General features: G+C 37.5%; 1 protein-coding gene across 2 annotated transcripts in view; it reads left to right on the forward strand.

Moving 5' to 3' along the window:
- ITGB6 (integrin subunit beta 6) overlaps positions 1-13,708 on the forward strand; it is a 49,246-nt gene that overhangs the window by 14,911 nt on the left and 20,627 nt on the right. Inside the window, exons 1-8 of one of the 2 annotated variants that reach the window (XM_082285317.1) lie at positions 12-389; positions 610-689; positions 3,466-3,670; positions 4,603-4,849; positions 5,668-5,833; positions 6,361-6,522; positions 7,270-7,365; positions 12,480-12,569. In XM_082285317.1, the coding sequence (XP_082141443.1) occupies positions 362-389; positions 610-689; positions 3,466-3,670; positions 4,603-4,849; positions 5,668-5,833; positions 6,361-6,522; positions 7,270-7,365; positions 12,480-12,569 (1,074 nt within the window). In that variant the 5' untranslated portion in view covers positions 12-361. Of the gene's footprint in view, positions 1-11; positions 390-609; positions 690-3,465; positions 3,671-4,602; positions 4,850-5,667; positions 5,834-6,360; positions 6,523-7,269; positions 7,366-12,479; positions 12,570-13,708 lie in introns of those variants that run through there. The other variant, XM_082285316.1, reaches the window with a different exon arrangement.

Raw genomic sequence — 13,708 nt, forward strand, 5'->3', positions numbered from 1 at the left:
ACAGACTGCTGTAGGGCTGCATTGCCAATTCATCTACTATTTGGTGGTCGTTACATAGCACAACAGGTTTGAAAGAGACAGACGTTTGAGCAATTTTGTTTACACTAATCACAGATTGATCTGCTAAGAAACTTTCATATGATACATATGAATGAGTGTTTCTCTGGTACTTACACAATGGATAAAAATCATATCCAGTATCTAGAGCTGAGTGAAGCAATTTTAAGCTTACAATGTGAGCTAAATTTGTTCTTTTAACATCTCTGGTTACTTCAGAAATTACTTACCTACACCACACCAGAAACACATGTAACACTCTCTCAGGTGCACTGGAGGAAACAAGTTAACATGTTCTACGTGAATGCCACCCGTAAAGCATGCAAAAGGAGGTATGTTAATTGCCAGCAATTCTGAGGTTTTAATCTTTATTAGAGAGTTAATCTTTTACCAATAGAACTGTCGTTAAGAAGGAATTTTATCAGTAATCCTAAATATGGTTAAATGTGTGCATTTTCCACCACACACATTCTCTAAATGACAAGTTTCTTCATAAATGGAATGATTAAGCGTATTATTAATAGTCTTTTATCTTCTTGGATTTAAATTCAGGGACCTGTTCTCAGGAAAGCACAGTGACTTGTGAAGATTGTTTGCTTTCCGGACCACACTGCGCTTGGTGTTTGCAAGAGGTAGAGTGATAAAAAAAATTTCAAAGTAAGACTTTGTAGTCACTCCGAGTGATGAAGTATTGACTTAATAGGGTCAGCCCATGGTTTTGTAATGCATGCAGTGCTTAGTGAAGCCTTCCTGGGGATCAGAAGTGGAATTTAATCTACTCTAGATGGTCTGCTATTCAGAGTGTGGTTGTTTGGGCATTTGTTTGCTTGTTTGTTCGTTTGTTTGTTTGAAAAAACCACAACAACATCAACCTTCCAAATCTAAGGCAGAAATAGAAGTGTTATTAGAGGGTCTCAGATCATCAGCCTGAGGGCTGGCTCACTCCCAGCATTGATAATGAAGCACCAGATACAAAGCCAGAGGCCAATCTGTATCGTACAGGTTACGTGCCAAGCCAGACAGTGTAAACAGAAGGTTTGCAGGTAGAAACAGTGTGTAAGTTTCCACATGTAAAACTTGCATATGGAAATTATTAATCTGGGGTTGATTTTAAGTATGATGATAATGTCGGCTTTATAATTAGTATGATATAGATGTGTTTTGGTAAAACATTGGACTTAAAAAATATATCTGGATTTTTTTCCTATACCTTTGTTTCTGATTTTCAGTGCAACCCTGGGCAAGTGACTTCACATCTCTGCTTTTAAAACTTTCTCCTATAAATGGTGCTAAATAATATCTCCCCACTTCACAGTAAATATTCTAGCTCTTAGTTCATTAGCATTAACAAGATAGTCAGCTACAGGAACTAAAAACTTGACAGAAATACTAGAGAAATAAAATAAGTCCTTTTCATTTTAGTTTCTGGATTGCACCTTTGCTGCTAAAAGTTTTTATTGTTTTTGTGTATAGCAAAATGACACTTAGCATGGGACTAACATACTGCTTTATGAAATAGCTAACAAAGACAAAACTGCATATTTTAAAAAAAAATCTAAAAAGACACCTTTTGCCATTTGCAAAATATGTTACCATGGAGGTCAAAAAACCCCACATTTGTGTGTTTGCAGTAGTTTTTATATTTTTACTATAAAAGAGGATTTTATTGAGGTTGGATCACGTAATTTTGACTACTGCCACGTATTTTCAGGGGAAAAAAAAGAGCCAAACATAATTTAATTATTTAAAAAATCCCAAGACCAAAACAAGCAAAACTGTGGAACCATTGAAAACTTCAGTGCAGTAAACGTGATTTTTCTTCTCGTTCATTTCTTTGCTAGAGAAAAGCACACCAAAATTGCAAAAGACATAGGAGCTTTAGTGTCGGAGCAAACAAAAGCACCTCCAAAAAACCACTGTTTTCTGTAGGATAAGAACACGCTTTGTATTTGAAATATGAGGTTGTTTCTTCACACATTTTGAAAAGTTACAAAGTGTGTAACTAAAGGCAATGATACAGATCTCCCTGTGAAAGGTTTGTAATGCTAGAATGGTGTATTTTATGTGCACTGTATTCAAGATGCAGGGGGTGAGAGTTTTGCCTGAGCAAAGGCATCAGGTTCAGTCTGGAGAATAATAAACCACTGCTCCCAGCAGGTGCCTCAACATTGTTTCCACCAAAATATATAGGTTCCCTGACAATTTTCAGGCATGAAGGGTGATGTTTTGGTGGAAAGAAGGGTCATAGTTCTGGTTTTAATAGGTTAAAAGTAAATTTGTTTTGTCTTGCATGGGAAGTTTTTCAGTGCCTGAATTCAGAGAATATTTGTGGCTCAATGGCTGATCCATGGGTCGCTTGCCCCAACCTAGGAGAGAGCAGCAGCCCCATGGTATGGGCCCACGACCATCTGCCAGGAATTGAATGCTTCAGAGCTGGTCCTGCCAGGCATTGCCCAGGTTTTTGGTCAAAACATCTTGCAGGCCAGAGCAGTTTCCAGGAGACAGCTGACTGATTTTGAGGATCTTAACTCTAGGCATAGCTCTGGGAAATGTTAATAAGGCACAGAATGGTTACTTTTACTCTTTGTGAAAGTAACCATTGACTTCAACCCTGTGCGAGGTTAATACTCACCCTGTAGCAGTGCTGTGGAAAGGAATGCATATCAATGCTGAGTAATAAAAATAAACTGTGAGATATCAAAAGGCTTGTGATTTCCTCTGGATGGGAGAAGGTCAAGGAGGATGCTGGGCCAAATTTAGATGTGTGGATGCCGAGAGCACAGCTGGTGCTGGGGAACCGTGGAGTCAGGCTGTGGTCATTGCTGGGCACCAGGCAGAGGAACAAGGACTTGATGCCTGCTTCAGTGAACGGGTTAAATGAGAGCTGAGGAGAAAGAGTAGGTCAGAAAAAAAGAACCAGTAAAGACTGGGTAGCCCACAATCAGTTTGTCACAAAATGTCCAGGAGTTTATTATCAGCAAGACCTCTTCTGTTATTAAATGATGTCCTTCCATCAGCAGTTCAAAACTGTCTAGGAAAGACTGATGCATTTGCAGCATAATCCTGTGATAGAAAAACCAGTGGCTCAGAGGGGCTTTGTGTTATCATTCCCAGTACTGTGAGAAGCCAAATGCAGTGAGTGGCACAATTCCCATTCCCCAACAATAGAGCAGTTTCTCCCAGGATAACAAGACAGTGTAAGTTACATTGATTATACACCTGTGTGACATGAGCCATGAAGGGCAAATTTGGGTTTCTGTGCCACCTAGATCTAGTTCTGCACTAGTTTGCACAAACTTGCACCTTTGTTTCCATTCCCTGCATTGGACTGACCTTTTGTCCAGCAGGTGCTGGCGGCTAGTCAGTAAAAATATTTAACTCATCCCTTCCTTCACCTGTTTGCATTAGAATTACACGGACTCATCTGGAATTCATGGGAGGTGTGATACCCTGGAAAATCTTTTGTCCAAAGGATGCCAGTTGAATTTGATTGAGTTTCCCATTTCAGAAGTAGAAATTCACAGAAATGATCCTCTAACTGCATCATCTCAGAAGAACAATTCTGACGTCACACAGATTTCTCCCCAAAAATTAACTTTGAGGCTGCGACCAGGTAAGTCACAGCTTATAGGTGTGGGATATTTTGTTTCAGACAGTGTGATAAACTGAAGCTTTTTGGATTGAACAGTCTAAAAAATATCTTGACAGACTAAAGATGAAAATCTGTGTTGAGTCCAAAATTATCTGTTGACTCATTGCATGAAAACTAGGTTCAACTGAATTCAGAATACTTTCAGAAGTGCTGGGTACATCACAAAAATAAGGATATATATTTTTAGTTCCCCTCTTCTCTTGCCAGTGAGGTGGCAGGGAGAGAATGAAAGCCCCTGGCTCCTCCCCAGCCAAGCTCCTGCACCTCTCCCCTGCTGGTCTGGCAAACAGACTGTCTCAGAGGCAACATAAAATCTTGCTTTGAGGATTTAAAAGGTACCAGTGACATTTATGGTAGCATTCCAGACCTACCTGGGGGTCCTTCAGATGTGAATTTTTCCTGAAGAAAATTTGGAATGACAAAAGGTAAGAGACATTCAGCTAGGTCAGGTCATAGTGTTGGAACTGAGAATAAAATCTCCGTGTACGTTTTGACTTTCTTTAAATTTTTAAAGGATATGATAGGACCCCAAAGTTCTGCCTCCGGTTTTAATTAGTTCTATATCTAAATTTTCTAAAGCCTCATACTGCTGAAGGGATGTTCTCATATTTTTTCAAATTACAGCAATCAGTTTTAATTCTGTGCTTATGGCATTACTGAAGAACTGTTCAGAAAAAAACCCCAAACATTAGAACTACTTTTAATTTTTCAGACCCTTATTTGAGATTTTTTTTTTGTTGACAGACAATTTTTGAAGTTTTTTAGTTAATGCTACTGGTGATTTAAAATACCAGATAATTGTCACCATATAGAAGTTTATGAAGAAATTGGCATTGCTCGTGCTTTCTGCACAGAAGTGCTGATCTGTATCCCACTTTCCCTGACCTTAATAGGACATGAAGAAACAATACAGATTAAGGTTCGCCAGACTGAAGATTATCCAATTGATCTCTACTACCTCATGGATCTTTCAGCTTCCATGGATGATGATCTGAATACAATCAAAGAACTGGGTTCAACTCTTTCCAAAGAGATGTCAAAACTGACAAGCAACTTCAGACTGGGGTTTGGATCTTTTGTTGAAAAACCAGTTTCACCATTTATCAAAACTACAGCTGCAGAAATAAACAACCCTTGCAGGTAGGCAGGGAAAGTCCCAATATCTGTTTGCATGCCAACACTTACTCACAACTTTAGCTAAAATTAATTTCAGCAGCTTCACTGCAAACTGCCCTCTTCCAGATGTAAATCAGTCAGTGTGTGAAAAAAGATTTGGTTCTTCTAGTTTCACCCCTCTGATCATTGTTCTGTTGCATCTTACATTATTTGGATAGAGGAATCTGGGAGTGATTCTGATTTTTAGCTTTTGCTGCTAGTTACAAATGTGCTTAATATGTCAAAAAAAAAGGTATGCAGCATACTTGTATGTGTATATATATATATAAAAGAATTTTATGACACTATACTAAGGAGTTGCAAACTCAAACCCATCACAGAATACCAGTTTCAGCCATCAATGCTGTTTTCCTGCTTTTTTTTCCCCTTAAGGTCTAGCAGTCTCCCCAGCCCCAGGCTGCCCTAGCCCTTAGCTAACCTGTGTAGGGGAGAACCTGTGCTCTGCAACCTGGAGCAGGACTGCAGCACCTTGGTGGTTCTCTCTGAATGCCATTAAGGAACTGCAGATCCCAATATGCTTCCAAATATGAAATCAAGGCACAGCAGGGGGCATGGCATGTTGGTAACTGGCAGCTCCAGGAGGCATTTCCCAGCCTTTATGTAGATTTTTTACATTGCTCAAGTCACTGGATGCTCTTTAATTATCTTATGCTTTTCACTAAATCTTCCTAGGCACAGATGAGACATGTAAGACCAAAACCAACCCAGGCAGGCCTCTGAAGTAGCCACTGTAGTGATTTTACACTCTGTATTATCCATAAGCTGTCTCACTTTTCTTGCAGAAGTGTACCATATGAGTGCTTACCCACCTTTGGATATAAACATGTTTTGCCCCTAACAAATGATGCTGAAAAATTTAATGAAATTGTGAAAGGACAGCGAATTTCTGCTAATATAGACACTCCAGAGGGAGGATTCGATGCAATTATGCAGGCAGCTGTTTGCAAGGTAATTGAAACTTCTAAGTATAATATTATTCCATATATTACATCTTCTAGTATTACATGTTGGTATTTCAAAGTTACAGATTATTTTTCAAAACATTTTAACAGAAACCAAGAGCCTCATGAAATTTGTGTGAAAATACTTTTGGCTGTACAAGTAAAACCTGCATATTGCAATATTTTAGTCTAAATTTCCTTTTCATTGCCAGAGACAAATAAGCCCGAATACCTGTATAATTACTGGGTCTGTCTTTCTCTTTAAATATTTTTTATTAATTATGTTTAGGGTAGTAAGCAGATTGACATGAACATGGCCAACCCATGTTATTAAACACAGGGATGGGGAAACAAAATGTTAGCCAAAGACAATGGAATGAACATAATCTCTTAAGAGATGTTGTGTTGTTTTTGATACCTCCTTGAGAATGATGCTCTTCATTTATTTTGAGACACTGTTCTCCAAATATTTTTGCTGTTTTTCTATGTTGTGATGCAGTATAGCCTGCTAAACTGATGTGTTTTAAATGACAGGAAAAAATTGGATGGAGGAATGATTCTCTACATTTGCTGGTGTTTGTGAGTGACGCTGATTCCCATTTTGGGATGGACAGCAAACTGGCAGGGATTGTTATTCCTAATGATGGGAACTGTCATTTGGACCATAATAATGAATATTCCATGTCAACTGTTCTGGTAATTAACTATGAATTTTGTACACTCTCACATCCTGGAAATTTAAAGACTAACACAAACAACTTAGAAAATTAGTGAATTATAGCACTGAAATGTGTAAAAGCTGGGGAATCCAGATATTTCACATAATCTATTTTACTTGTAACTGTTCATTTCAGTCAAGAGAGAACAGCATGTTTGTATGGAATTAGGATAGATTATAACTAAAAAAAAAAAGAACAAATCTGATTTCTGCAATAGGAAAGCCCATGGATTTGGACTAAATACTATTTCCTTCTGCAGGGAAGGCAAGATTTGCATTAACTATGTTCCCTGAAAGAGTGTGAATTCAGGGCCAGTTCAGGAATTTGCGGGACACTGTTCCTGTAGAAGAACTTACCTTAAGATTCAGAGTTCAGAAATACTGAATATATACACTGTGCTGTTCATTGTAGGACAAATACTTAGTTGCTCTGGTGCAGTGTTGTTCTTTGGATTAAATATAAATATATAACACAGATGCTACTGAGCCAAGCTCCCTCTATGGAATCTGGCTCTGTATTTTTCACAGAGGGGTTTCCTTAAAAATAACATGAGGAAATTAGATGCGCTATCTTTTATTTTGTATACACGTATTCCTAATTAGAGTTTATACCACACAGAGAACAAAGTGTTCATTATGATCACTTGAATGTGTGTTTCATGGGAGACAGTAACTGGAAGCACGTGAGAAACAGACTGATGTGCCTCTCTTTTGTTTGTTTGCAGGAGTATCCCACAATTGGACAATTAACTGACAAACTCATGCAAAACAACGTTCTATTAATTTTTGCTGTAACAAATGAGCAAGTTCACATATATGAGGTGAGTAAACTAAAATGTTCAGTTTGTCAGTATTTGTTTTAAATTTCACCTTTTTGCACAGCTGATAGAGTAATTCTAGTACTCAGGACTGAATTCTACAAGATATTCATGTGATAAAAATAACTAGGAAATTGTGTACTGGAGGAAAACTCTTCTGCTTAAGTGCTTCCTCATGTATTGATTTTGGTGTTCTAAGGTAACTATTAAACTGGATTTCAAGTTGAATCACACTAGTCCTTTAAATCAAGGATGGACAAGCTATGCATTGCTAAACTATTCCGTGTAATTATTGTGATTAGCCTTTTGTATTTTATAAGGCTAGAGGAGAGTTGAACCTTTTCTTACTTTTATAAAACAAGAATATACCTGAAACATGCCGTTATCTTCATGCTCAGCTCTGAGATCTTGGTTTGTTGTTTTTTTTTTCATTTTTCTTTATTTCTGTGACTCATTTGAATGAAACTGATAGGACACCAGTGCCAAGATGAAAAGTAAAGATGATGATGGACAAAGTCCTCTTTCCTCATGTATTGTTCCTCATCACTACTGAAGGAAAACACTTCATTACAGGAATTTTGGGCATTAGGACTGGCAGGATCCTATTCAGTGAAGTGATTTCCTGCTGTGCGAAGTCATCATGGGAAATGGAAGCCAGGAGAGAGGGGAAAGCAGAGGAGCAGTGGATATGGAGATCCAAAATCTGTATTTTTAACAACTGGAATATCATTCATACCTGCAGCTCCATCAGTCTTCTGTGATATTCCAGCTGTGAGCTGAGGTGAAGCTGCCAACAGCTGCTTCCCTCTTCTTACAGTGAAAGTGAGCAAAAGCCCTCTAAGATAAAATAAGATGGATATTGGAAATTCCTATTTCATTTTCTGTCCAGTCCTGCTCCTGGGAAAAGATCTTCACATGCTAAAAGAAATTCTAGAGAGGAGTTCATTGTGGGTAATAAGGGGTTTTGCAGCCTGAGCTTGGCTGCCTGGCTACATCCTGCTGTGTGAAAAGGGACAAGCAGAGAGAAAATGTTCCTCCAAATTTATTCAGGTTGGTTGAGAGGTAGCCAATAACGATGGTCCTGCTGATACAATAAGACTGGCTTTCTGAAGGAGAAGCCTTTGTAAATCATTCTGTATTAAAACCAGAAGTACAGTAATGAGCAGAATTCTTCTCTGCTGTGATTACCACATGGCAAATAGGAAAGAAAGAGTAGGGAAAAAGAGAGAACAGCTGAGTCCTTGAGGTAGTCACCAGTAGGATGGTTTTCTATTTCTGTCCTCTGTGTAACCCAGGGAAGACCCCCCCAGTACTTCTGCAACTGATTCCAGGGTTGGAGTTGTTTTTGGTAAGACTGATGCTCCAGCTGTTTGACAAAAGTGACAAAGAGTCACAAATTTCATAAACTGATTCTCAGGTTACAGCCTTGACAAGGGAAGGAACACTCTGAGTCTTGAAGCACTGACTGCCTGGCTTTTTTGAAGACTGTATTGAATACTGAGCTGGATCATGAAAATTTAGATCGATAGCAGCAGAAGTTGATCACTTACAAATGCAGTGGCTTCAACAATTTCTTAATAGAGATCCAATTAATGACAGGTGAAATATTTTTCCTTATAGGTGCTTTTTTTAATAGGTGCTTCATGAATAATGGTTGTTCTAGGAAAGTAGTTTGGAAATACCTCTTTGATTTACAGAACCTTTCTTTGTCCAAAGAAACATTTCTCTTGCTGATGGCACTGTATTTTACCTTGGAAATCACTTGTGGTCACCCTCAGAGTTGGCCACCAGCATTCTTATCAAGGTGTTTCTATTTCAGTATCCATTCAGTGTCTTATGTCAGTATCAGTTTCCAAGTTCCCCTTTGTTTGTGGGGAACACTAAACAAGGGCTCATAGCTAACAAAAAATACAAATCATGGTGAACCCAGCTAGGGAATGGTTTGCTCTTGTTACTTTCTCTGTTAGAAAAGAGAAAGTACAACAATCTTCTAAGGTGTGTAGTAATCCCACTGAATATGATTTATCTTCTGATTTTGTCTTTTAATACTGCTTTCTTTCCTTTATTTAGATAGCTGTAGTTGTTATGGTCTGCTTTTTGTCCTGTAGGTGATGTAAAAAATCAGTCAAAGCAAGTACAAAAGTCATATACAAGTGTCACAGTGCAGTTTTGCCAGAGTAAAATATACTTTCAAGGGTCTATGTAGGATGTGCAAACAGGGACATAGTGCCATGTTTTCATCTCTGTGATGCAAATCTGTAATATAAATGTAAATAACCAGTATGCTTAAGAATGTAAAAAGAACAAAGCAAGACAATGAGAATTGTTCTCGTGGTATGGCCTCTGCTCAGGGAGCCTGGAAGTGATGGCAGAGGACCCTAAACCCTTAAAAGTTCTGGTGTTTCAGTTCTCTTGTAAAGCTTCAGCAAGTGAGATTCTGTAGTGTCCCTCAGAAAACCCTTCAATTTATCCTTTGAGGTAGAAAGACTCTCCCCAAATATCTCATCTCAAATCTACTTGAACTCAGCATCTAATTATACCAGATACCAATACTGACTATTGCTATTTATAACTGAGTTCTCAGGGACAAACTTACGTTAAAATTACTGTGAGGACTTAGAAAGCACCTCTTTAAATAGACTTGATAGATTCCATTAGTCTTAAGTGCAGTGTTCAGACTGTCAAATATACATTTTGTATTTCTAGTCCTGTATAATCCCCAACAATTTAGCCCAAAATAATTCAGACATGTAATATTCTTGATCCTTTTCAACTGAATTTTCAGTTTATCCACTTACATGTGTGTTATTATCTAACACACAAATGTTAGGGGTGGCACAAGCACAGAACACCTATGCTTGTAACAGAGCTGGTGTTGCTTTTGAACCTTCCACGCAGCTAAAAAGCTGCTGCACAGTAACCTCAAAAGATCATTTAGATCTGATGCTCTCCCTGACCACAAGAACTTCAGAAGCAGTCATGTGGAAACATTTATACAGCCACTCAAAAGTAAATGCATGAGAGGAGAGAAAGTTCTTTACACTGAGCCGTGATTATTTGAGATTATTTTTTAAAAGGAATGTTTTTTTTTTTTTTTTAAAAAAAGGTCTTTTATAATATATTAATGTATGTCTAACTTTTAGCATCATTAGTCTCAGCTGAGTCCTGCCAAAACAGCAGGGGATGTTTTCATTCCATAAAAGCTATTCACTCAAAAAGCATCTGTGAATATGACAATAATAATTATGGTTTAAAAAATCATATTTTGGAATAAAAGAAAACACCAGTCCTTAAGCTTTCATGAAGTAGTTGCTGCTATTGCTGATATTATTTCTTTTCCAGCGAAATTCTTTAAAAACATATTCAAACTTAGATAAGGGAAAGACTCCATCTTTAGTCCTGAATAAGCAGCATTTCTTTTGAAACAAAAATTACTCTTTTTGATGAATTATTTCTCTTTATATCATAGGAGAAATAGCTTGAAAATTAGGGTTTCAAACTGCATTGCACTGCTGAAAATGGAACTAAAAATACTCTAGTCTCCACACTCATACAGAATCTCAAATTATGTATTTGGTGTAGCACACTATTTATGATGAAAATTCTTCTATCATTTACACTGCTAAAATATAGACATAACCCCACTGGGCTCAAACATATAATTGTCAAATTTCCTTTACTTGAATCAGAGTATCCCTATAAAATGGCAGTTCACCTTTTAATGAATATTTGCCAAAGGACTAAATTCTGTGATATCCTTTGGATGTTTTGCAATGGTAGCACCCCAAAAGCATCTGTCTACCTCACCTTGGCAGTGCTTGAACAGAAATATTTGCTAAGAGGTGAGGTTTAACCAAGGGACTAGAGACACACACTCAGCCTGGGCTTGAAACACCATCCTTGTATCACCACGCAGAAAATTTTTGTTCAAAGAGGCGAGATCAACTGAAGTGTTCAGAGCAGCATATCCCTGCTGTTTGTTTTGCATACCACAGATTAAAGGGGACTATATTTTAAATTCCAGGTTTATCATCTTTTCTCACAAAAGGTCCACATGTACGAAACACAGAGTTTCAATATTCCAAGAATCCTTGAGACTGCACTAATCACAGGAGGAGTCAGGAATGCAAAGATGCCAGCTGTAACCTAAAATGCAGTTAATCCCACTGATTTACAATAGCATGAGAAATCTAATGAATGATGACTATTCCATACATAATAATAAAGTAATCACAGGGCTTTGGGAGATATGAAGTATAATAAGGATATAAGGGTATCAAATTACCCATGTTTATTAATAGTTCTCTGGATACTTTTATTTAAAAAAACAGTATTGATATGATAATGTGTAAAAGAAAACTAGTGCTACAATGTGTTTTTTTGACTGATAAACACATTGTTTACCAAAGGCATGGGTAAAAGCAAGGGAATTTCATGTAGTTAACAATCAGGCAAGACAAATTTTAATTCACCATATTTAAAATCTAGCTGTCAGATGTCATATTAGTGTCACAATGCAATTTGATGCAAAAAGAAAAGAAAGCTTATCATGGAAATAAATTGCTAAATTGGCACTGTATTATTAACAGAAATTCAACATACAATCCATCATAACCACAGAGCACTGAGATACATGTGCAAAGACAAAAAAGTGACTGCAGGTGCAGTCAAGGTCCAAGACTCTTGAGCAGTGCAGCAACAGTAGAGCAGCTGAATCTGTTTCTGGATATTTTTATTAGAGAAAAACACAACTGTTGATAAAATGTATCTTCCTTCTAAATTTGAAAAATTAGAGCTTGAAGAATACAATAGTATCAAACTTCCAAAGACATAGAGGTGGTTTAGCAATATATGTTCAAAGAATTTTAAATGAAACCAGCTCTTCTTCATCTGACTTTTTCATTAAGACATGTGCAATGGAGACTGCAAGAATTCTTGAAAATGTTGCTGTCATTTATTTCAGTTGGCTTCAATGTACTTGGTTTTGTTGTGGGCTCTTTCATTTTTGTTTTGAGGTTGGTTTTTACTTTTTTGTTCAGCTTTGGGGTTTTTTTAGATGGTAGCTCCTTGTCACCTAGACTTTCATTGTGCTTTAAATTAATTTTTTATATTTCCAGAATTATGCAAAGCTTATTCCTGGAGCTACTGTTGGACGACTACAGAAGGATTCTGGAAATATCCTCCAGCTGATCATTGCTGCATATGAGGTAAGATGGTTACAATGCAGTTTCTTCCCTCATGTTTACATGTTCAACATTGATTTGCAGTTTGGTAAAAAGAAGTGTCTTTGATTCCTTTTATGGACTGGTTACATAATTTTTTATGTTAGGTGCTGACCTTAACAGGAAAAGTGTTCACTCTGAGGATTAAGTAAGCACAGAAACAAAATTCCTACAACCTTCTCTCAGTCCTTAGTTCACCTGGAATGCTGAATTTAAGTCAGTGTCTCATCTGCATTGCTTTCTTCATATTCCTGTATTTTACACCTACTCTTCAGCCTTCTTTATATTAAGTTCCACAGTTCAAGAGAGACTCAGCTCTCTCTGCGTTGGTAGCCACAACCAGAGCAGACAAACAATTGCTTTGCAAGAATATCTGTGGGGAAAAAACACTAGTCTGTGCTCAGTGCTCTTCTCTCCTTTAGCAATTTGGTGCTGCCCCTGTGAGGCTGTTTTGAGGTTTTTGAAAAGAGGAACACAGGAGCCAGCACGGGTTTGTTTAGGTAATGCCAGGACCTGAATGGGTTTGTTTAGGTGATACAAAGAAACACTGTAAGGATGTCAGGAACATAAACACAGCGCTGCTCTCCAGAGGTTTGTTTGTAAAACGCATGCTGGGCGCCTCCTCTGTCAGAGGAATGTTCTTAGGCAGCTGCACAGGTCTTTGCACAGATACCTTAATTTACATACACGCTGATATACCATAGATTTCTCTCTTCTGTCTCAGCCCATATTTATGAAAAACCTGCTCTACCAGTTGTCTACAATGACAAATAATTTTGCAAATAACTTCTGTTTCTTCTCTTACTTTTTTTTCTGCGCTTCCTTCTATCGCCTGAATAAGACAATCATCACTGTCCCAAAATTACTTTGGTCTTGGTGATAGAAGGAAACCAAATTCTTCTAACTCTTATAAAAGCAATGAAAGCAATACAATTGCTGAACTATGATTTTTTTTTAAATGAAATGGAAAATACCAGAAGATTCTTCATTTTATGGAAAATTATATAAGGAGAGAACTTCGGGGTTAATCTCGGGAGTGTACAAATTGTAATAAATACGGACGAGGAAATCTTCTCATGAACAAAGCTATTGCTAAACTTTTGAGTGGCAACAGGATTTCACTT

The sequence above is a fragment of the Coloeus monedula genome, assembly GCF_965178545.1.
Source record: "Coloeus monedula genome assembly, chromosome: 7".
NCBI classification, from domain to species: domain Eukaryota; kingdom Metazoa; phylum Chordata; class Aves; order Passeriformes; family Corvidae; genus Coloeus; species Coloeus monedula.